Raw genomic sequence first — 25761 nt, forward strand, 5'->3', positions numbered from 1 at the left:
GTTAATCCTTTTGCTCCTCTTAATGTTCTGTCGCATGTTGTGAAAAATTAAAAAATTGTCATCAATAAATAAAAGTCAATTATAAAATTCGCTTAAAGCCTATTGTGATTTTTTCTTTGTTATATCTAGTCTACCCACTAGATGAGCTTTAAATAAGTAATAGACTTTCTTAAACAAAATAAAGAGAATTGATAATGTAATCACTGTTACTGAAATTAGGAAACCTATAACATCTAAGAGGTAATACTGATATAGGGGTAAATCAGCTGCAGGATTCCTTAAATGCTTAGCGCCCTTATTTCTGATGACGTATTCGGTCCACCATATGGCCTGCTCTAAACCTGTCATTGGTTTGTCTAAGGAGAGTTGTTTGAGCCTGCGCGCTGAATTTTTGTACCTGTAAGCAGAAACAAGTAATTCATATTTACTCAGTTTAATAAAACACTGTTAGGCCGTCAGCCCGCTGCAAAAAAACCGAATGATTTCTCCACCTATGCCCTTCAAGGTATCGTTAATTATGCACATGCTGACCAGTGTACAACCGTGGAACAAACACCGGTAAAGGTAATTGTTAATTGCAAAAAAAATCGCGTTTTACAATTACTTTTACACGCATGCCGAGGATACTAAACGGTATTTTAGCAACAATAATTAATCGGAAAACGGTCGGCATACGGGCAGAGTGGAACCGAAGGGTCGGGTGACGCCCTTAAAAGTGTAAATAAATATTGCATTTGTAAATGATTGTTACACGTATGTCTATTCGAAATTCAACGGTTTTTGGCAAGTGCACAATTACCAAAGGGCATACAATTCCCGAAGGTCTAATTTATTTCACACCTGTGTATTAATTGCAAAGGTATGACAATGATAATGCCAAATTAAATTAAGGTTGAAAAATGACTGTTTTATCATGCACTTTTGATTTCCTAAAGGGCATACGGTTATCGTAGATGCCATTCTAAAGAAAGAGTTTTAAAGAGAGCAAATTTTTAGGTTATATTTCAACGATAGCGCCACGTATGGCATTGTTATTTTTGTTAACCAACGATAGTGCCACGTATGCCATTGTTATTTTTGTTAAATATCTACCTAATTATGCAAGATTTTAAACGGCACACAAATCGGTTGGACCAACATTGATTTTATCTGATACGATGGCTGCGCGAATTATCATATTATCAATTTGTGAGTTTTAGCATCGAAATTACTCCATTTGTCGAGTTGTAGCTGACACGCGGCATACCTGAGACTTGGAGTATACAAAACGCGTACAGGGTGATTCACTATATTTGAGAAACTTTGTTAATTTAAATGGAACACCGTGTATATTTTTTCGTATTTCGCTAGAACACTCCCTGCTGAGCATAATCATATAGGGTTTGTTGGATCTATCTCCAACAATAAGTGAGATACTATTGAAAAACGAAAAGAAGGTTTTTTTTATTAATAAAATAAGACGTCTTGTAATTGTTAGACGTCTTTCAGGCATTTATGCCTTATTCCCAATTACGTAAGTATTTACAGATTTAGTTGTAATATATTTTCACATATCGGACATTGATAGGAACGCGGATCGGCATTTTAACTAAATCTAAAATTCTAAAATCTGAATCTGAATTAGGCCGTGAGAGACCTAATTACTGATGGACAATGTTATATGGTAGGCCGTGACAGTGACAGGTAATGTCATGACAACATTGTTATTGTTTGACAGCTTGTATTATTATTTAATTAAAACAGAAGTAGATAATTCAAATATTATAGGTATTAAAATAGAGAAAAGTTCTTCTCCCTACTCTATTTTACAATGGGTGGCCAAATTATTAGGGACAGTACTCAGTTTCTTATATTTTCTAGTTTGACTGAATTATTTTGAGCAAACAGTTGGTTATATGGCTTGTAGCTATTTTTTATTCAAAAGAGTGTATTATTAAGATCATAAAAACAACGAGTTACGTGGGAGAAACTATTATTTTTTTTCGTAAAAACTATATATGCGCATCAATAAAAATCTGCTAAAATTAATCTTAATATTTAGTGATGCACCTTTTGCCGCAATTAAAGCTTTTATGTCTCGAGGCATTCTCTCTATACAGATTTTACAATTCTGTTGGAGTTCGACGTTGTGATGCCATTCTCTGATGAGAGTTTCAACCAATTGGTGCTTGGTGGTGATCACCTCATTAGCAATCGCCCGTTTGGTGAGTTCCCAGATGTTCTCTACAGGGCAAAATGGTAATGTTTTTTCGGCCAGAAACGCACTAACACTCCTGACTTTGTGGCTCGGTGCCGAATCGTACATAAAAATGAACTCGGCATTACCAGGGAACCATTCTTCGATATGTGGCAGTAGCAGGATTTTTTGTACTCGCTTGTACAGATCCTGCCTCATGATCCCCTCCACGATGTATAGACGTCTTATGCCCTTTGCTGAAATCACAGACCATACCATGACACCAACCGGGTATTTAACCATCATCACAAGGCAGTCTGGATGGAACAGCTCTCTCTAAGACGTCGTCGGAGAAATGAAGTTTTGTCGACCAAAATTTGAAACGCTGATTCGTCGAAAAATATTGAGATAATCACAAAAAAAATCTTTATTAACACTATTTTAATTAGTTGTTCTCATTCGAATGCAGTCAGCACCAGACATATTCTGGAGTTATTGGGCTCATTGCAGCCGCATCTTCTTCATGACCTCCATCAGAGGTGGTTTTTGGGTCGACAACGACCGATCAGGTTTTCTTCTACCAATCACTTTTGGACTGTCATTAGGGAAATTACAATTCCTTCATTGTTTATTATAGTAATTCTTTACGAAATATCAATAACGTTTTGATAATTTGTAACAGGAAAAACTCACGAAAAACGATTCAGAAATATTTTTTAGCATCTCACCGTAACAAAAATTTTTAACAAATTACCACCATATGAAGAGTAACCTCACTTATCTGATAAATGATGCAGAATATCAGGTTGCCACTCAACAAAAATATTAATAACAGTACCAGCTGCAATACAAAATAAAAAAACCTTGTGGAGACCTATTTGTTTTTTCAAAAAAAGAAATTNCACCCACTACTTCCGAGAAAAAGTACATTCAATTTATAAAAAAACAGTATTTCACGAAGACACCAGAGAGAGGTACTTATTTAGAGTATAAAAGTATTCTTTTTAACTCTTTTGTCTTCCAAAGATCTATGTGATGGGTTTCTATTTCTCTTTTTATCTCTAAATCTTGAGTTCTCTTTTCAAATCGAGCATGATATCCCACTCACCCTAATACCTTTTTTCATTTGGTAAACCTAGGTCACTAATAAAATCATCTAACTTCCTCCGTTAAAAGTTTACTGATGTTTTTTCATCCAGTGAAACTAGGTTATCTATTCTATATTTAGAAGTCTATATCTCAGTAGGCGTGCATTTTTGTATATAGGTAAGTTAGGCTAAATAGTCTTCATCCAAGGAACCTGTGGTCAAGCGTTGTCCATTCTTTTCAGGGACACCCTGTATAAATATATACACGTATCATACAGAAACGTTGAAAGTATTTCTCATCGTATTGTTTACCGTCAAAATCTTGACGTTTTCACAATTCTCGAGAAACCAATATCCTCCTACATGTACAGGCTGGTCCATTTTCGGTGGGATTTCAGGGTATCTCAGAAACAACTAAAGATATAAATCTGACACCACGTTCTCGAGCTCGATTTTCATGGCAAACTCGACTGTCAAATCAGAAATTTGCTATCTTCATTTGTTTCTGAGTTACAGGGCGTTTCTTGTTATTGTGACACATTTGAACATGCCTGTATCTCAGCTGTTAAATAAGTTAGAGTTAAAATGAAAACTGCTCAAGACTAATTCTTTGACGTAGAATTGAATGCCGGTATTAGATTTTTAGTAGGTCTTAAGATTCCGGAGTTATGACCCAAAGTTATATTTTTTTAAATGGAAATCGTAGCTGGTCATGATCTAAAAAAATGGAGATTATTTTTTGCTTTTCAGCAATATATCACATGCTATAGTTATTTTTCCAAACACGGAAGATACGGGGTTTTTATACATAAATTCGACCCTTTTTTAACATTTTAATATGGCTGGCTATGAAAATACATACAAAACCATAATTCTTACTTTTACAAAACTCATATCTAATTAATTAAAATCTATATTAGAGATAAGAAAAGACAAAGTTTTCAAATTTTTATTCCACTTCAACTGAAGTTACAATATTAAACGTAAATTAAACAATAGTAAATACTACATCAATAAAAACTTTCAAAAATTATAGCTAAATGTTCAAATTGCAGTCCCTCAACTGTCACACATTTCACGCATCTTCTGGCAACGCTTCGGGTAGCATTCATTAAATGTATATTTGAAATATTATTAAAAAGAATTTTAAATATAATGTCTTTTAGAAAACCCCAAAACAAAAAGTCCAACGCACTCAAATCAGGTAACCTAGCTGATCATTTGATCGGTCCATTTGTTCCTATCCACCTATCTCCTAAAATTTCGTTAGTATTATATTATCACACGAGTATATGTTGTGCATTTAAAATAAACGTCATATTTTTACAACAGATATAACTTTTGTAAAAGTAAGAATTATAGTTTTATCTGTATTTTCATAGCCATTAAAAAGGAAAAAAAAAATATAGTTTATATATAAAACACCCCGTATCTCCCGTGTTTGTAAAAATAACTATAGCATGTGATATATTGCTAAAAAGCAAAAAAAATCTCTATTTTTTAGGCCATGGTCAGCTACGATTTCCATTTAAAAAAATATAACTTTGGGTCAGAACTCCGAAGTCTTAAGATCTACTAAAAATCTAATACCGGCATTCAATTCTACGCTAAAGAATTAGTCTTGAGCAGTTTTCACTTTAACTCTAACTTATTTAACAGCAGAGATACAAATGTTAAAAAATGCGACAGTAACGAGAAACGCCCTGTAACTCAGAAACAAATGAAGATAGCAAATTTCCGATTTGACAGTCGAGTTTACCATGAAAATCGAGCTCGAGAACGTCGTGTCAGATTTATCATATCTTTAGTAGATTCTGAAATACCCTGAATTCCCATCGAAAATGGACCAGCCTGTACAAGAATGTTTTTTTATCATGTTTTCGGCATTGTCTTCGGAAAAATATCAGAAAAAAAGTCTATCTATTACACTTTGGGGCTGGATCGAAACTGCATTGCGGGTGCATAAACTGCATCTTGGAGTGCATCAATTTTTCCGAATTTTCTAAAAATGGTAAAAATTGACTAAAAGTTGTAGAAATTTGTGTGCACGGATTTTCGGGGTCGGAGATTCCGAATCTGACCCTGAAAAATATGCCCGACGGCCCTGGGGCCCCCAGAGGGGCTAGGGGTGGGGCCATCTGTAAAACATCGAATAGCTCAGTAATTGCCTTCTAAATTTCCACTCGGGGGTTTTTGGGGTCGGAGATTTCGATTCTGACACTGAAAAGTATGCCCGACGCCCCTGGGACCCCCCAGGGGGACAAGGGAGGGCTTCTGTAAAACATCGAATAGCTGAGTAATTGCCTTCTAAATTTCCACTCGGGGGGTTTTGGGGTCGGGGATTTCGATTCTGACACTGAAAAGTATGCCCGACGCCCCTAGGGCCCCCCAGGGGGGGGCAAGGGAGGGCTTCTGTAAAACATCGAATAGCTGAGTAATTACCTTCTAAATTTCCACTGGGGGGTTTTTGGGCTCGGGGATTTTGATTCTGACACTGAAAAGTATGCCCGACGCGCCCTGCCCCCCCTCAGGGGACAAGGGGGGACTTCTGTAAAACATCGAATAGCTGAGTAATTACCTTCTAAATTTCCACTGGGGGGTTTTTGGGCTCGGGGATTTTGATTCTGACACTGAAAAGTATGCCCGACGCGCCCTGCCCCCCCTCAGGGGACAAGGGGGGACTTCTGTAAAACATCGAATAGCTGAGTAATTGCCTTCTAAATTTCCACTCGGAGGTTTTTGGGGTCGGAGATTCCGATTCTGACACTGAAAAGTATGCCCGACGTCCGTGGGGTGGGCTTTCTGGAAAACATCGAAAGGCATATCAGATTTTTGCAAGAAAACTGCTCCACCTGCTTACCAACCAATGCTGTTTCGATCCAGCCCCAAAGTGTAATAGATAGACTTTTTTCCTGATATTTTTCCGAAGACAATGCCGAAAACCGCAACTCGATCGGTTCATCAGAAAAAAAATTCCATATTCTGGGTGATTTTGGTATAACTTGCCTGGACTATGTCATTTATCTTTTAGAAATAACTTTTGTCAATTGAAATGCAGTTGATCGATTATACTTTTGCATAAGTTCTTGCATCTTCATTGAAAAATATGATGGGTACTTGTTAATGCTCATATCAATAATTGAGTATCTGAATATATTATAATTTTTTTTCTCAAATTCAAAAGAACTTGCCGATAATTTGAACCATTTTGACTATATTTTACTTATTTAGTAGTTATTATAGCTCCAAATTACCAGAGTTCACCTTTATTGTTTTTATGGATAGTAAATACTTGAGGGGAAGAGATTTTAATTACAAAAATTGGCTAAAATCAAAGCCTGTACGGCAGACTGCAAGGCGCAGAAAGGTACTTAGGCCAGGAAAATAAGCTGGGAAATGACCTTTTTGTTTCGGCAAGCTGAATTTATCACTATAGATGCTAAATATTATGTATAACAACATATTACTTTCCACAATCATAAAAATGGGGGGAAGATTGTTTATAGGGCAGTTAATTGTATAATTTTTACGTAAATTCACGTTTTTCGTTTATAACTTTTTTCCGTTCATTTCTACGTGAAAACTTTTTTTTCGTCTTCAAAAGACCACCAAAACTAGCCCTCGAGCGTCAAAAAATATTGATTAGATCAAAAGTTATAAACAGAGGTAGTTTATTTATGACTTTTGAATTAAACATTTATAAACTGCGTTATTATTACCAGAACGTTTTGGCATCGCATCCTCTCATTCCTTATCATCNTCAAAAATGATAGCTAAATGTTCAAATTGCCGTCCCTCAACTGTCACACATTTCACGCATCTTCTGGCAACGCTTCGGGTAGCATTCTAATGAATGTATATTTGAAATATTATTAAAAAGAATTTTAAATATGATGTCATTTAGAAAACCCCAAAGAAAAAGTCCAACGGACTCAAATCAGGTAACCTAGCTGGCCATCTGATCGGTCCGTTTGTTCCTATCCGCCTATCTCCTAAAATTTCGTTAGTATTATATTATCGCACAATATGTTGTGCATTTAAAATAAACGTCATATTTTTACACTTTTGTAAAGGTAAGCACCTGTACCTGTATTTTCATAGCCAGTCATATTAAAAAGGAAAAAAATATATAATTTATATATGAAACACCCCGTATCTCCCGTGTTTGTAAAAATGACTATAGCATGTGATATATCGCTAAAAAGAGAAAAAAATTCTTTATTTTTTTAGGCCATGGTCAGCTACGATTTCCATTTAAAAAAATATAACTTTGGGTCATGACTCCGATATTTTAAGATCTACTAAAAATCTAATACCGGCATTCAATTCTACGCTAAAGTATTAGTCTTGAGCAGTTTTCACTTTAACTTTAACTTATTTAACAGCTGAGATACAGACATGTTCAAAAATGTGACAGTAACGAGAAACGCCTTGTAACTCAGAAACAAATGAATATAGCAAATTTCCGATTTGACAGTCGACTTTGCCATGAAAATCGAGCTCGAGAACGTCGTGTCAGATTTATCATATCTTTAGTAGTTTCTGAAATACCCCGAATTCCAATCGAAAATGGACCAGCCTGTACAAGCACTGACTTTGATATTTTTAAAGAAAAAAATCGTACGCCAATGGTTTTTTCCCAAATAAAAAAATATTTTTGAAATCTCCGTTCGCATTCAAAGATAAGATCTATCTTGAGTTTTGTCCTGCTTTGCGCCGTTTTCGAGTAAAAAAGTAAAACCCGTTGTATTATCCGTAAATGTAATTACTTGAAAAATACAATTTTGTAATAAACCTAGTTGGCCTGGAATATGTCACTTGCATTTCTGACATTTTGAAGTAAGTATATATCGTTCAAATCTGTTCGCTGTGAATCTTATCTTATTTTTACAATCTTGTTAATAATGGTGAATTATTCAAATGTTGAAATGGTGCAAATGCATTACGTGTATGGCCTCGCCGAAGGTAATTCAGGGCAACCCAGACGTATTTATCACCAGAGATATCTCAATCGTGTGTTGCCAGATAGTCGAACCTTTTCTAATATTCATCGTCGTCTTATTGAAACTGGTAGTGTCTGAAAACGTACCTACATCTGAAGGTAGACCTCGAAATGGTAACCCCTGAAATTGAAAAAGCGGTGCTGCACGAAGTCGAAACCTGAAACGAGTACGAAGAAGATCGCAATATATTTGAATACTTCCATCAAATTGTTTGGAGAATTTTAATGGATTTTTTGTTATATCCGTACCACATTTTAAGAGTACAGACAGTACTTCCGAGAGATTTTCCAAAGCGTGTGACCTTTTGTCAGTGGTATCTTCATAATGTTATGCGTAATTTAAATCACACATTCTGTTTACGAACGAAGCTAATTTTTCATGAAATACCATTTCAAATTTACACAACAATCATTTGTGGGCGAATGAAAACCCATTTCCAACACTAATTTTCAGTCAACGTATGAGCAGGAATCATTAGTAGCCACTTTATTGGACCATTCTTCCTGCCGGGACGACTTGACGGACAATCTTACCGCAATTTCCTTCAAGAACAATTGCCTTTGCTGCTTGAGGTGTTCTGACAGGAATAAGAAACCAAATGAACATATACGATGGTGCACCAGCACATTTTAGTGTAATGGTTCACAATTACTTATAAACTGTTTATCCAAATCGTTGGATTGGCTGGGGTAGACCTCAAGAATGGCTACCAAAGTCCTCCGACCTCAATAGCTTAGGTTTCTTTTAAGAAGCCATCTTAAAACGCTAGTGTATACAAGTCCCATTAATACTGTAGATGAATTAAAAGAAAGATTAATTGCAGCATGTGATAGAATAAAAAATACTCCGGGAATATTTCAACGAGTGGGCAATTTCATGAGAAGTAGAGCGGAAGAATGCTATTAAGTGAAGGTCATTTTCAACAATTTTTGTAATAATAATTTTATTGTTAATTAGTTGTAATGTTATGTTAGTTTTGTATGTTGTTAATTGTTGTTGTTTATTACAAGCAGATACCAACCTGTATTTAATTTTTGCTATTAAATTATTAATAATTCTGTAAGATATTTTTACTCAAAAACGGCGCATCGCAGGACAAAAATTCAAGAGTGCACTTATCTTTCGAATTCAACGGGGATTTTAAAAATAATTTCACTTGGAAAAAAAAACCATTGGCGTATCATTTTTTTCTTTAAAAATATCAGTCAGTGCTCGTGCGCACGCCACTGCTACAGCTAAAAATTATGTTTGTATTGAAAAACATGCGCCTTTCTTAACTATCACTACGTACTAAATATCACTGATATATCTCAAGCAAACTATCATTAATTTTCCATGTAGAATCCCACACTTAAATATTCGCATATCATTAAGGAACACCCTGTATAAGTAGCAACACTAGCAACAGCGAGGTGTTTCCTTTTTAACTTACTTTGGGTTATTAATCACTTCAACAATGGCATTCTTGAGTTCATTTTTCTTTATGTACGGGTATCTTCCAACTTTTATAGCAAAACCTTTATTATTCATCAACCTAGCATTTTGCTCCTGATCAGCAAAGAAAGGTATTACAACACATGGAACTTCGTTATGGATTGTCTCCTCCATCGATTGCAAACCTCCTTGAGTTACGAATAGCTTTATGTTTGGGTGAGCTGTAACACATGAAACTGATTAAAAACAAAAATTTACTACTATTTTTAAGGCGACGACACATTATTTTGACGATATACCACGATACGCTAGCCATGCTTAATTAATAAAATTATATGAAATTTTTATGTTATTTTTTAGTTTTAGTTTAGTTTTAGTTTTAGAGTTTTAATCCCGTGCTCATAGTTATTTCTAGATTTCTTGAGTGCCCAAAATTCAAACAAATTTCGATATAATTTTTTTTCAGGATATTCATACAAATACATCTGAAACGCTCTTTCAAAGTTGCGGTTACAGGTATAATAAATTACGATCATATTATGTTTATATACATTTTCAACAACGTTTTTGAACATTTACTGTATTTTTTAAAGAATAATATTCATTTGGAGTTTTGGTTGTTCCTATGTATTTTTAAGAATTAATTTGTCATAATGAAATTAAAATTGTAATAATGTTTTAATTTTGACGCAACAACTTATCGAATTATGTATGACCAGTAAAGTTTTATTGTAACGTGTTATGGTAATAGTTTAAGTAACTAGGTGGAATTCACAGGGTCTAACAACGAGTGTACCTACGATAATTTAACAAAGAGAAATTTGGAACGAATACATTGAAGATGAACAAAAAGTTTGAATCTGGTTCGGGCTGAGGCAGTACTGTATTGGGAGTCATAAAGGTTTGCAAAAAATGTAATAACATTTCCAGGGTCGTATTTAGAAAAATGAAGTTGATGATGGTCCCGGAGAGACGAAACGTTACATATAAAATTGATTATGCCATTCGATAGAGGGCAAAAAGTTGCCATGAGTAAGTGTTCTTCTTTTTTCAATATCACCTCAAACAAGGCTGACATGAAACAAAAACGGATTGCCAAAATTTCGTTTTTCTCCAAATATTTCGAATACCAATCATGTTAGCCTTGATTTGTTTGATGCATAATGTTGGTCCCCTAAGTATGCAACTTTGCCCCCCCAGTTAAGCTACTTCTTATCTCTTACTGTTTCCGAGATCCCTGTAGTGAGAAGCGAATTTGTAACAACCTGTATATTCTAATCTATAATAATATAATAATCTCTACAGGGTGTAACTTTTAGTGGGGGTCAGTTTTTTAGGGGTAATAGTTCGTGTTCCCCTGAATACGAATCTGAAATTCTTTTTTTTAATCAAATAAATAGTCGAGTTAATTAGTTTTTTAAAATGCACTTTGATTAGATATTATGTATGGATTTCCTTTTTACAATATCGGACTTTTGTCAATATTAAAGAACAGATCAGTAGGACATTAAACGTTGAAGGTATAACGGGTGTTAAAGGATAATAATGCCTTTGACGTAGTTGTGTCAGAGCTCTACCTCGTCAACATTGACGCATTGTTATCCGTATAATACCAGATACCTTATTTACTATTTGTTTCCATAATAATTATTTCAATTTAAATTAACATATCAGTAGGTATGCTTCTTTTCTTAAATTATTATTTTGACTAAACTACTCACCTAATATGCCAAGCTGAGGCGCCCATTTTATTAGTTTCACATTATCTGGTTTACCAGGTAACGTATCTGCTTCAAATTTCCATAGTACCTTATAGGGCAATTCACCCAAAACTTCAAGGATAGCGTTTAGAGACTCCGCCTGGAGGTCTTTGCTTTTAACATTACTTCCCAAACTGAAGTAGATAAAACCGTTGGTAGCACTGTCCAAGAAATTCTTTAAGTCCTGTAATAAATAATGTTTGACTTAGTATTATTTTATTCAAAAAACAGTTTAATACCTTATAATTTGTTATACTTTGTGACGATAGCGACTAAAATTATAACAAATATAGAATATAATTGTTAAAATGTGTAATGTTGTAAACCATACAAAAAATTATTTAGTAGAGGCGTATCTGGAAGCAAACGGGCCATACTGTAAAGCTGACTAATTTGAATGAAAATAAACTGATTTAAATTAAATTACCTTGGCACAATGTAGCATCTTTAAAAAGTTACGTGTCTTGAAAGACATTCTGTGTAAATAATTTTTAGTTAACCTTTTTATCTCAATAATTTTCACTTTTTTTAAGGTTATTAAGATAATTCAAATGCATTAAAAAAATCCTAAAAATTAAGTCAAACAAGGTTCTGCGAATACAATTATTTAATGTTATTGTCAAAATTAGTAACCGATGATATTGTGGAAAATAGTTACACTACGCTACACTACACTACACTATATTCAAGTCTAAATCTTTGTAATATTCAGAGCCTAAACACATAGAGTATATCAAACAGAAAAAAAGGAAATAAACTTATTGTTTGAAATAAAATTAGTGGACACGTAGCTTGTAATTATTTATAAAAGCTCAGTGTCTTAAAAAGAGTGGAAAATTGTCTTAAAAAAAATTAAATACAATTGACTTCATTATAATCTCATTAAAAAATCATGTTATGTTAAATCATTTCTATTTTAGTTATTCAATATACAGTTCTTATATGAGTGTATGAAAAATTGTATTACGTAAATGTAATTACATTCATCACAATGAAATAATTGTCTATTACAGTCACACTCACGATAGTGATTTGATAGGGGTTTGATAACCCAAGCAACTTTATTTGTCTCAAGCGGCTTCAAGAACATGTTTTAGATTAAACGACAATGTTCTGGTTTTATACTCGAGTGATGACATTTTATTTACTACACCTCATATCGTAGTAAAATGTGATATATTTATAGGTATAGTGCCCTTTGAATGTGGTCAACTCTTATAAGCAAATTGTCTATAATTAGCCTTTGTGAAACTGACATTATATCAAATTTAATGTGTGTCTATCATTATAATTCTAGTGAGCACAACAAATTCAAAATAGGTAGCAAATTATTTATTTTTCCAATACTAAAATATATTATGATACATTCTAACGGCCATTCATTCGCCGTCAACGAGATCTTATAACGAAACACTTGTTGTCGTCAGAAAAACGCGATTATAAAGTTAATATTTTGTCCAAGCACCATTTTTGTCTATAATACTTGCAATCTCCGTGGCATAAAATTAATGTTCTTGTGTAATCCTTAGTAATGTTATCCCATGCGTTTTCAATTGCCTACCAAAGTTCCTCGGCGTTAGCTGGACGGAAGTTTCTGTCGTAGATTTACCATACATCCCCAGGCGTTTTCGATAGGAATGAGGTCAGGGGACTTTGAGGGCCAAGGTAAAACATCAATGTTGTTATCAATGAACCATTCTGACGCAACACTTGAGATGTGAATTGAACAATTATCCTACTAGAAAGTAAAATTCTGAGGATACAGCATGGTCACCGATGGTAGCATAACGTTTTCCATTATGCGCATATAGCTCAGTCCAGTGAGGCGCTCTTCCATCCTCCAAGAAACACCAGGTCCTTGGCAGCTTATCCAAGCCCAAACGTTAATGGAAAATCTTCCACTGCGCTGTGTGGGTTTCACATAAGGCTGCAAATACCTTGTATTCTCCGGTCGGCAGATACGGACATAACCATCGGAGCAAGACTGAAAACCTTTCTCGTCTGAAAATATAACATTCTCCAAGAAGTTGTGTGGTCTTCCTACAAATTGTCTTGCAAACTCCTACCTTTGTTCTTTATGCTGGGGAGTCAAAGCAACTTTATTTGGGGCCACATAATTATTCTTCACCACCGAATCTTTCACCCACTTGCTGCCTTGTCAGAAGGATTTGTTCTTAGGTGGTCAAGGAATAGATTATCTTCTCCAATGCTGCTTACTTTTCGACGCCCACCTCCGTGAATATAACGTACATGCAGATCATCCGCAACTACTTGCAATGACCAACCATTCTGAAGTACTTAAACTTATAGTTCTCACTTTCTCTGGTTCCGTTAAACGCAGCATCTTGAATTACCAATCAAGTTCACTAATGACACTGACATATGAAAACACCAAAACACATTACTAGGTAGGTAGCCATCTTAGAAAAATAAATCGTCCACTTTCAAAGGGTCGGCACTGTACACATTCCTCAAATTTTAAAACATGCTAGAATTGAGTCCCTTTATGCTTATACAAAGCAAGGGTACACTAAATTTCATTCAACTCCATCAGCGCATTATAAAGATATGACAGAAAATATAATTTTTTTGTAAACTTTAACACCTTGTATTTCAAATACGCGTAGGAAAAAAAACCTTTAGAGCAAACTGCTTATATTTTGTCAATTTATCTATTCCTGCAGTTTCTGTATTTAAAGTTAAATCACCCTGTACAGTAAAAATTTGAAAGTTGAGTTTTCATAGTAATTTATATATTCCAAAACTAAAGAAAGAGAAGCATGTTCAATAATTTTAATAAAACTGTAGAATTTGTAGTTACGTTTTTAATGATTTTCGAAAATGAGTTTTAGAATACCTGTTTTGAAATTCTCTATCTAACTAAGGAATAGAATGTAATGGGCATTTAAAAAATAAGTATTATAAATAGTAGTAAAAAACGTTAAATTCGGTTAAAATAAAAGTAATTATCATAGAAAGAAAAAAATTTTCCATGATTCATCGAAGTATTTGATGTAATTTCCTGATTTCATACACACGATGCGATAACAGAACATTAACACTAAAGTAAATAAATGGATTTGTTTACAATCACTGTCTATAATTAACATAATAAACACTTATACGGTTTGTCAATGTCTTATAATTAATGGATTCTTAAGGAGAAAAATTAGAAAATGTCGGAAATAATTAGAAAGATGGTAATTTAATTAATTAACCCAAAACGGTTATAAGTACAAAAATGTTACAAGAAAGAAATTTTTTAACAAGCCCTTCACCTTTAAGACAAAAAATAAAAACCATTGCATGATTTCCGACATAATTATGAACAGATTGTTCAACGTAGGAGGTATTTTTCAGTTCTGTTAATCCAATTACTTCGTTTAATATGTCATAACGTGATATCTATATTAAATAATTAGTTCAACAAAATCTTACAAAGCGTAATAATAATAATAATAATAATAATAATAATAATAATAATAATAATAATAATAATAATAACAACAACAACAACAATAATAATAATAATAATAATAATAATAATAATAATAAGAAGAAGAAGAAGAAGAGGAAATACACTGGAAATAATTAGAGGAAAAATAATATTTCATAAATTTTGTAGCGACTTTTGAATGGCTATATTTTAGTGAAAAATGGTCGTGTCGAGTTAAAAAAAACATTTTGAAGCTTTAAGTGTCTAGTTTCAAGAACTTTTGACAAAGAATGGTTGATGGTTGAATGAGAAATGACAATTATACCTCATACCTCAACAACAAATCATTGCACAGTAAAACCAAGAACGGTTTTCAAAACTTGAATAAATTCGTTACAAGAATTTATCATGGTTTTCGAAGAATGAACTTTTTTTTCATCCTTGACATTAATTTGAAGAAAGTGCAACAATATTACTTTTTACGGTTTTGTAGAAAATCTACCTCTAATTTGATCCATCAAACCGTTTTTCCGTTCCAAATTATCAAAGTTTTGGAAATAAAGAAATACATACGTTTATTGCTCTTAAACATTATGTAGGTAACCATTATCAAAATGAAAAAGGAGGAGCTTTCTCGACTTTTTCCACAATTGTACATTAGACATCGTATAAATTTCAAAAAAAAAAAAAATTCTAAAATGTTTTGATTTTTTGTTCTTCTGGACAAGTTTTTGGAGATTTGGGAAAACAATATCTAGTCGTTTCTAACACGATTCGGCCTTGCATTTCATTATACTTACTAATCTGAATTTCGTCCTCGATTGGAACACAATCATACGATTGATTTTTTTTTAAACTACTTTTTTGGCAAAATATATTAATCAAATGTTTTTGTAAACGTTATTTTTTTTGTCAGAAACGATAAGATGTTGTTTTCTCAAGTGTCTAGTAACTTTCCAAAAAAAAAACAAAAAAAAAACAAAAAAAAATTTAAACATTTTAAATTTTTTTTGAAAATATTGTGGGTACACACGTCCGCAGGTTATCCATTTTAAGTATTATGTCAAGAGCGCCAGCCCAATACAAACGGAGTAATAGCTTGTTGAAAGTTGGTTCTTATTCGTCAAACGCCAAAATTGAAAGTTTGAACGTGAAATAACCAAAAACCAATGCATTTTTCAGGGAATACTCACAGAACCTTCTATAAAGTGCGTGAAAAAAACCTTTATTTTTATTATTTAGAAAAGTCCCTAACATTAAACTTAAGCGAGTTATGACGAAAATAAAGTTGGTCCGTATTGTTTTCGGCGACAAAAAAAAACACCCCTAATTACCACCCCAATTGAAAATAATCGTGACCACTTTACAATTTACTTTATGTATGTACTTGTAATATGCTCTAGAAGTTTGATGGGTTTAAAGTGCATAGTTTTGAAAAAAGTTGAGCTTGAATTGAAAAGAGAATTTTCAAGAGAAGAGAGTACAAAATTGTAGGTTTTGCATTCTTGATTTTTTTTCTGGAGGATAAAAATTAACTAAGATATGGCCGTTTAAAGTTTGCATATGTTCGTAAATAGCAACTTGTTCAAGCCCTACTTATTTGATCTTATAGCTCTTGAAAAAACCTACAAAATGGTTTTTTGAAGTACTTGATAGCATAAAAACTAAGAGAGTTATGGATAAAAAACCAATCACATATTTTTGCAGATAGAACACGTATATTGAAGCATTTATGAATACACATTATAGCTACATTTTAGCCACAGACGTTGATTATTTATCTGTTATTTGCAGTAAAAAAATTTTTGTTATAAAAATAAAAAAATTAAGATCCATATAAAAATAAATTTCTTATTTCCCCTATTTTTGATTGCAAATTTTAATAAATAGGGTTTTTTTTTAAGGTTTGATAAAATAAATACATTACATTTTAAATAATAATAAGATTGTAAGTATTATATTTTGAAGTAAAAAAAAATAACTATAATTGTTCGATTTTTTTGCAAGGGATGGTTTTTATAAGGGTTGAAACTTATAAATAAATAATAAAAAATTAAAACAGTAAAGAAATCTTAATTTAATATCACTATATGATTAAATTATTCCAAGTTGCTGAATAATATTTTTCAACAATATTTTTTAATGATTACTGTCATAGGGGGTGGTTTTTAGGGATTGACAATTTTCAAATCATCATAATGACTTATTTAAAGATGATTTCAACCTATTACATGCTCGAACCTACAATTCTATCATTATTTTCGAATAGGGGTAGTTTTCACCCCTAAAAAATAAAAATCAACCCCCGGCACTATGTCACCTTTGAAGTAGAGGATAAGTAGAACCTAAATCCAAAACTTGGTGCAAATCGAGTGCTATTTGGGAAAATTATACAGTAACGACGTATTTTACCTTCAATGACTGGACTATAATAGTTGCAAGGACAAAGAACAGACGCGGGAGACACCAGGGTTCCAGAAAGGGTCCATAGCAGATTGGCGCTCGGAACAGATGCATATACATGCGAGCGACTCCAGACCAATACTCTCCAGCGAACGCTTGCCCCAACAACACTTCTTTTCCACTAACTTTGATTGTAATAAAAATACTTTTATTTTACTGTTGAGAGAGAGTTTTATTTTGCTGTATATCGCAAGCAACACTCAATATTTTGTATATTTTTAAATTTAAACGATATCTAATGTACAATTGTGTGAAAAAGTTCGAAAAAATTTTGCTGAGACAGTGGAATCTAAAAAACAAGAAATTAAATTTTAAAATTTTTAACTTTAATGCCTCCTAATGGCATTTAATTGATGTAAAGAACATTAGTACAACCTGTATAAGACAAGTTTTTAATGCATTTGAAACTAGATTTTTTCCTAATAAAAATTAATTAAAAGATATGGTCCTGTTAAATCCTTTAAAAATATTGAATATTTGAATATCCTTTTGGTAATTCTTCACAAAATTTTATATTCTTGGTTATTTAAAAGAAAACATAATACTATTTTATTCAATCTTCGGGTATTTTTAAATATGAAAAGACCACTGAGATTAACTTGATCAGTTCCGACAATAAAAGTAATCTTGCTTTGTTACACAATCATTTATTTATTTATTTATTTCTGAACTGGGACAAGCATGTGATAAACAACTAATTTCTAAGAAAACAACTAGCTTTAATAAATAGGCGTTTGTCTTACGAACCACGTATTTACCAGAGTACAATACAATGTTATATCTCTATTTATAATTATTCAATAGTATATCCAAAAAGTATGCACTCATTTCATATAATATAAACTAGCAACCCGCCCCGGCTTCGCACGAGCAAATATAAAATAGCCTATGTTACTCCGAGGAGTTGTAGCTTTTGGTAAAATTGGTTGAGTAATTTTTGAGTTAAATCGTAATAAACGAAAAATCAATCATCTTTCATCTAATGCGACCCTAATATTAATTTTAAAATAATTCACGATATATCTATATACCTAAAGACAACAAACGAACTCAAAACTAAAAATGCAAAACCTTTAAATTTAAAACAATATAGGTAACTACCAACAATGTGAAAACAAAACGAATTAAATTAAAGTACCTATGTTCAGGACTATCAATTTTAATTAATAAGTAAGTAGTTAGGTATCTAACTACCTAAAGAAAACAAACACGAAACAAAAATGCGACTATGAAGTTTTAAATGATTCACAATAAGAAAAAAACAAACAAATTATTAAAACTCAATGAAATAAAAGTATGTTTGCAAGTATCTATGTATGTTCCGACTACCTAAAGACAACAAATACAAAACAAAAATGTGACCTTAAAATATCGAACGCAATTATAACTTTCCAACAACACCCAGAAAGAAAACACAGTCGTCAGTCGTCACCTCCATTCGCTCCAAGTCAGTTTATTAAAGGATCACGCGCGCGTTATCGTTCGGCTTATTAGCTAAACAGTAGGCAAGACGGTGCGGGGGAAGGGTCGGCGATCGCATCAAGCGAAGCGAGGCGCTTGAATTTTATTCTCGCGTCCGTAATTTTTTTGCGGTTCCTCCTTAGATATTCATAAAAATTATATGGTGTAAAAGAGTAAAATAATGTGCATGAAATGCGTAAAGCCTCTAACTTATTTTAAATTATAAGGACTAATACCGTATTTGTGTAAATAGCTTTTACATTACCGCTTTATAATTGCCATTTTTTTAAACTATTAAAATGGATACCTATAGGTAGTATGTTATCTTTAACATATAGACATATGCTATCGCGGACTTTTCTGTAGGCATATATAAGATACACAATTCCACCATACATTGATACACTACATAAACTTTCGGACCCCCTCGGCTCGAACGCGAGGCGCGGGGTCACGGGGCGCCCGCGCGGCCCGGTCGAATCATGGCGACACGAAATTAATTTCGTTGCGCATTATTTTGATTTTGCTACATCTACTAAGGTATTTAATTTGCATGGTGTAAAGGGAAAAAATAATCATCATGAAATGCTCAAGCCAACTAACGTTTTTAAAATGATAAGGATTAATACCGTATTTGTGAAAATAGCTTTCCAATTATCGCTTTATAATTGCCCATTTTTTAAAGTATTAAAATGGATATAGTATGTTATCCCGAAGAGATAGACATATGCCATCGCGGACTTTTCTGTAGACCTATATAAGGTACACAATTCCACCATACATTATTTTGTTATATCTCAAAGGGTTTAGGCAGCGTTTTCGTTGAAAGCTCCCAGACGGATTATTTTTTTCCGACACCTCCAACAAATAACGTTAATGTATACAAAAACTTAACAAATTATATACTAAAACCTTCCTCGAGAACCACTCTATTCATTGGTGAAAACAGCATGAAAATCGGTGCAGTAGTTTTTGAGTTTATTGCGAACAGACAGACAGACAGACAGANTCCGACACCTCCAACAAATAACGTTAATGTATAGAAAAACTTAACAAATTATATACTAAAACCTTCCTCGAGAACCACTCTATTCATTGGTGAAAACAGCATGAAAATCGGTGCAGTAGTTTTTGAGTTTATTGCGAACAGACAGACAGACAGACAGATAGACGCGGCGGAGGACTTTGTTTTATAATATGTAGTGATATAGTGTCCTGGTACTTAATACAGAAATTCTTTTTTTTCTATTCTCTGTTATGTGTAAAGTGTGTTTGTCAAATTTTGTTAGTGAAAATTACATTAGTATGCAGTAAGATTTTCTAGGCTCATATTTTGAAAATATGTACGGTTCTAACATAGTAAGTATGTCCAATTAAAAATTAAATACAAAAAATAGTGAAGGCGCCGCGCGATGTGCACTGCGACATAAAATCATAAATATTTCCTATACTGTTAATTTTATCGAGTCGAACCAAGAGGGTATTATCGTTGGAAAATTCTTCAGGAACCTTATTTTTTATGCAGGCAGATTGCGATCGTCTTCTATGCAAAAATTGTGGGTTGTTAGCCATTGGACATTCTTCGTCTCTGGCGTTCTAAGCATAATAAAGTTTCACTTATAACATCAAAAACAAGCTGTACCAATGTGTTATCGATCGCCAAATTTGCATCATGCTGAAGTTAATAGTTTAGAGACTGTAAATAAAAATAACTTTTTAATTTTCACCTTTGACAGCCCGAAACTTGTTAACGAAGGCCCGTATGATAAAAATTTATGTGAAGAACTGACCTCATCTATTTGTACTCGACTTTTTTGTATCAAGTACTGGGACACCCTGTATATAAAAGCTATATAAAAAAAAGTAATATGGTAGCTGTTAACATTGTGCTACAAAGACAATGAATATATAGTACAAGATATTTAGTTATTACAGAGCAAATGTATCGTTGTTAACACGTACCTGAGGTAGAGGTTTGGCAGCCTTATCTCTCATACTGCAAGTATAGTCCAAGAGAATTAAGCTCAAAACCTTCGAGATATGGCTGTTGCTTGACGTAGATTAAATATTAGTAAAAATCGGTCGAAAATAATATAAACAATGAAAATATAAGGTTGCGCCAAGAAAAAAAGTTGTGCTATTCGCAGAAAAAATTAAAAACTGCAAAAATACTCAAAAATCACGTGTTTTTCCTAACATTTTCCAATATAACTTCTTAAATATGCAGTTTACAGAAAAAACTATTACTGCTGAAATTGTTTGTTATGAAATTTGCTATAAGACACAATTGTTTTGAGACCTGCGTATTCAATATTTTTGTTGCTAGAAAGCCAAAACAGCGTAAGAAAGTGATGAAAATCGAGGTAATTTTGAAGCGTTCAACTGATAGGTAAGAAATTGTCCAATTCTACTATAAATGTACATGTAAGTACTTTAAAGGATTACAAAACGAAATTCCAAAACCCGATCGAAATCGGTCTGATAGTTTTGGTATGAGACAATTTGTTACTAAATTTCAGCGCGAAATGTCGTTATTTTTTTGCGTCAGTGCTGGGGTTAAAGTTAGGCATTTTAATTGGCGCTGATTTTTTTACACATACTTGGACTCTTTAACTATCATATAGAATCGTTATAATATTAATTTTCTTTTTTTTAATAATTTTTGGAGCGATTTTAAAAATTCGAAAAATTTTAACTTTATAAACAAATACTTTCGTGAAGCCGTTTTGCGGGTTGGAATATATACCAAAGTACTAAAAAATAGTTCTCGGAAAGACGCTTAACTTGAAAAAAAGAACGTTCAAATCGGTCACATAAGTTCCGAGATATCAAGTGTCAAAGTCAACAAGCGTTAGCTGCAAAACTATGCATAATGTAACAACAACAAAAATTGAATTTGGTAGGTTTTTTAAGAACTTTTCGTATGTGCTTTTATAAATATTATCGCACGTGTGCTTTTTATATGAAAATTCAATGAATATCGCCAAACCGACCGTTTGAGCCGCAAAACCGGGGGGAGGGGATGAATGATAGAAATTGAAATCGCGCGTTCAAAAAGAGCGCGCCCTCTTCGGCGTTCAATATCTCGGCTTCTACGGCTCTGATTTTGATGATTTTTTTTAAATCGATATAGCAAAATGAGAGGAATTCAATTATCAAGATTTCATTGAAATATTATAAAGCCTTATCAGCCTATTACGACTGCTTAAAATTTCATACATTTCATTGTTGTATATTCATGTAAATAATATCGATGACTATTGTTAAGAGGTATTAATTTTAATAACTACTTGGTAATAATGTTTAAAATCTTGAAATTTTTATGTCCTAATGTAATTTATTTATTGTTTACATATAAAATAGAAAAAAATGCAGATACAAATAATTATTATTTGATATTTATAAAACGTATCATCGCATTATTAAAAAATGTATTAAGCTTTTTTATAGCATAGTTGCTGATTTCGCTCTCAAAAATTTCTTCCTTTAGTAAACAATTAAAAATCGCACTTTGCAATTCATTATACAGGCTGTCATGCGGTGACGACCCATTAGAATATTTCGGAGACTACTTCGATTTGAATTTTGAAAATTTTTGACCTGGTGGTTTTGGAGGTTTTATTTAGAGTTTAAATAAAATAATGCCATTGTTGTAGTACTTCCGGTTATACCGGTAGTCGCCACCTATTTGCTTATTATAAATGGAACATCCTGTATATTTTTGTATATTTGAATTCTACGCATATTTTTAGAGGACTTTTATAAAGCTTCCCTATATGTATCTCTAATGGTCTAATGGTCTTCGACCTATTTCAATTTCATATTTATTGTCGAATTTGATTGACCGAACCGCCAAAACTTGGTTTTTCTAAATGGGACACCCTGTATATTTAATAAAAATCTGTTGTAGAAATTTACTCCACATCTATCCATATTACACCTCCCTATACCTATCTTTTAATTTTTCTGTTTTTGACGGATTTTGTGATAAATAAAATGATCCAATTTCTTGCGAGGATGGCTATGAAATTGCTGGCAAATTTAAAAAATCAAATTAACCAACCATAAGTCATTATTTGCTGTTAATTTAACAGTGGTACCTACTTACAATTAGTTAAGCACTGATTTGAAAATAATGGACAACAATACTTATTCAAATGCTGATATTATAAGTGAAAATACCAATGATGTAAAAAAGTGAAAAACTTTAATAATACGATAATTATGAAAGTATAATAAACACGTTTTGTAAAAATAAATAAATAATTATTTGTATCTATATTTTTTTCTATATTATATGAATACAATAAATAAATTACATATTAAATAAAGATTTCAAGATTTTATTTAAACATTATTACCATGTAATTATTAAAACTAAAACCTAGTAACAGTGGATTATGTACCTATATCCTACCATCGATATTATTATTTACATGAATATACAGTATAACAACGAAATGTGGAAAATTTTTAGTCGTAATAGACCGAAAAGGGCTTTATAATATTTTAATGAAACCTTGATAATTGAATTCCTCTCATTTTTCTACATCGATTTAAAAAAAAATCATCAAAATCGGAGCCATAGAAGCCGAGATACTGAACGCCGAAGCGCGCGCGCTCTTTTTGAACGCGATTTCAATTTCTATAATTCATCCCCTCCCCCCGGTTTTGCGGCTCAAATGGTCGGTTTGGCGATATTCATTGAATTTTCATATAAAAAGCACACGTGCGATAATATTTATAAAAGCACATACGAAAAGTTCTTAAAAAACCTACCAAATTCAATTTTTGTTGTTGTTACATTATGCATAGTTTTGCAGCTAACGCTTGTTGACTTTGACACTTGATATCTCGGAACTTATGTGACCGATTTGAACGTTCTTTTTTTCAAGTTAAGCGTCTTTCCGAGAACTATTTTTTAGTACTTTGGTATATATTCCAACCCGCAAAACGGCTTCACGAAAGTATTTGTTTATAAAGTTAAAATTTTTCGAATTTTTAAAATCGCTCCAAAAATTATTAAAAAAAAGAAAATTAATATTATAACGATTCTATATGATAGTTAAAGAGTCCAAGTATGTGTAAAAAAATCAGCGCCAATTAAAATGCCTAACTTTAACCCCAGCACTGACGCAAAAAAATAACGACATTTCGCGCTGAAATTTAGTAACAAATTGTCTCATACCAAAACTATCAGACCGATTTCGATCGGGTTTTGGAATTTCGTTTTGTAATCCTTTAAAGTACTTACATGTACATTTATAGTAGAATTGGACAATTTCTTACCTATCAGTTGAACGCTTCAAAATTACCTCGATTTTCATCACTTTCTTACGCTGTTTTGGCTTTCTAGCAACAAAAATATTGAATACGCAGGTCTCAAAACAATTGTGTCTTATAGCAAATTTCATAACAAACAATTTCAGCAGTAATAGTTTTTTCTGTAAACTGCATATTTAAGAAGTTATATTGGAAAATGTTAGGAAAAACACGTGATTTTTGAGTATTTTTGCAGTTTTTAATTTTTTCTGCAAATAGCACAACTTTTTTTCTTGGCGCAACCTTATATTTTCATTGTTTATATTATTTTCGACCGATTTTAACTAATATCTAATCTACGTCAAGCAACAGCCATGCCAATGTGTAATTCTCCTGGACTAGTATTGATTGTAGTGGGACCAATAGCTCTAACATATTGCAAAACTGGATTCACGTTAAGGAAAAGCATGTCGACGTTGTCCAGCAACTCATTTATTGTGGAAGTAATGTTGAAATACTTGCGCATAAATTTGTCCTTTAAAGGGAAACTAAAGTAATCGTAGAATACCATTGTATACAGGTAGAGGATGGTACTTGTCACCCTTTCTTTAAAACTCAGAGGATAGACGAACGGTGATCCCATATCAGGATACAAACCAGGATGAGCATTATTTCCTATTTCAGTGTGGAATATTGTGAATACTTCTAAGGAGCTGATTAAAATTGTAGGGCAATTATATATTTCTGAAAATGCTAAAAGCTCTACATAAAACCACTCTACAAGAAGCACATCAAAGTGTTTCTTTTTATTATGTATCAAATCTTGAAGTTGACGATGGGGCAGTATTTCCTGGCTTATGTTGACTGACAAGTCGTGTACCCATCTATGAAAGTTCCACATGGTTAGTGATTTTTCAGCGAGGGTAGTTATGTCTGCGTAGAATTTGTAGAGCCATTTCACGTCGATTTCCGTTAGATTTGTTAGTTTTTCATTACTCTGTGGATCTGGTGTGACGACTACTACTTTATGGCCTCTTAAAGAAAGTTCTTTCCAAAAGTCAAAGAAAGCTATTTGATGGCTGTACGACGAAGTTGGCATGATTGCCAAGATGTCGGCACAGACCGCGAAAGACGCGAAATTTATAACAAAAACTATGTACTTGAAGAACATTTCGAACGAATTAATAGACTTTATCGATAGTGCGCCTTATTTATATACAGCGGTGTAATAGGATGTAAAAAATTGCCAATCAGAAGCAGTTGTTCTATACAGTGACATTGTCAATATAATGCAGTTCGTTTCAATTACAGGCCGACAAAAAAAATCTTGTGTTTTTGAGACGTGACTCTACCCATCTGTAGTAAAATTTTCCTCTAAAACCACACAACCTCAATTCCACCCAAAAATTGAAAAATTCAAACTAACCATCCAACCCTCCTATCTTTAGTAAATTTTTCCGCTGAATCCAAATACTATAAAAAGAAATTATGACGTATGTATTCCCCTCCACACACCCTTAGTTTCCCCCGAGAAATAAAAAAATCCAAACTGGTTATCCAACCTTCCTATGTTTTCTAAAATTCGCTGAATCCGAAAACGGTAAAAAAAGTAGTTTGCACGTAAGGGTTTCCCCCTGCTCATTTGTATCTCTCACTCACTTCTTTGAAAATAAAAATA

At 32.9% G+C, this 25761-nt stretch overlaps 1 protein-coding gene across 1 annotated transcript; it reads right to left on the bottom strand.

The window, feature by feature from the left end:
- Positions 1–23: 23 nt before the first annotated feature.
- Positions 24–25254, bottom strand: LOC108912726 (UDP-glucuronosyltransferase 2B33-like). The gene is made up of 5 exons (XM_023454463.1): positions 24602–25254; positions 20784–20817; positions 11423–11645; positions 9700–9922; positions 24–397 (listed from the first exon to the last, which is right to left on the bottom strand). The coding sequence occupies exons 1-5, from the start codon at positions 25252–25254 to the stop codon at positions 100–102; spliced, it is 1431 nt and encodes a 476-aa protein (XP_023310231.1). The 3' UTR covers positions 24–99.
- Positions 25255–25761: the final 507 nt, after the last annotated feature.

The sequence above is a fragment of the Anoplophora glabripennis genome, unplaced genomic scaffold (genome assembly GCF_000390285.2).
Source record: "Anoplophora glabripennis isolate ALB-LARVAE unplaced genomic scaffold, Agla_2.0 scaffold63, whole genome shotgun sequence".
Lineage (NCBI taxonomy): Eukaryota > Metazoa > Arthropoda > Insecta > Coleoptera > Cerambycidae > Anoplophora > Anoplophora glabripennis.

Coding starts and splice junctions, on each gene's coding strand:
- LOC108912726 (XM_023454463.1), bottom strand. CDS start 25,254: ATGTTCTTCAAGTACATAGTTTTTGTTATAAATTTCGCGTCTTTCGCG. Junction 11,646..20,783: donor CTGCCAAACCTCTACCTCAG/GTACGTGTTAAC, acceptor TATTTATTACAG/GACTTAAAGAATTTCTTGGA. Junction 398..9,699: donor GAAGTGATTAATAACCCAAA/GTAAGTTAAAAA, acceptor TTCTGCTTACAG/GTACAAAAATTCAGCGCGCA.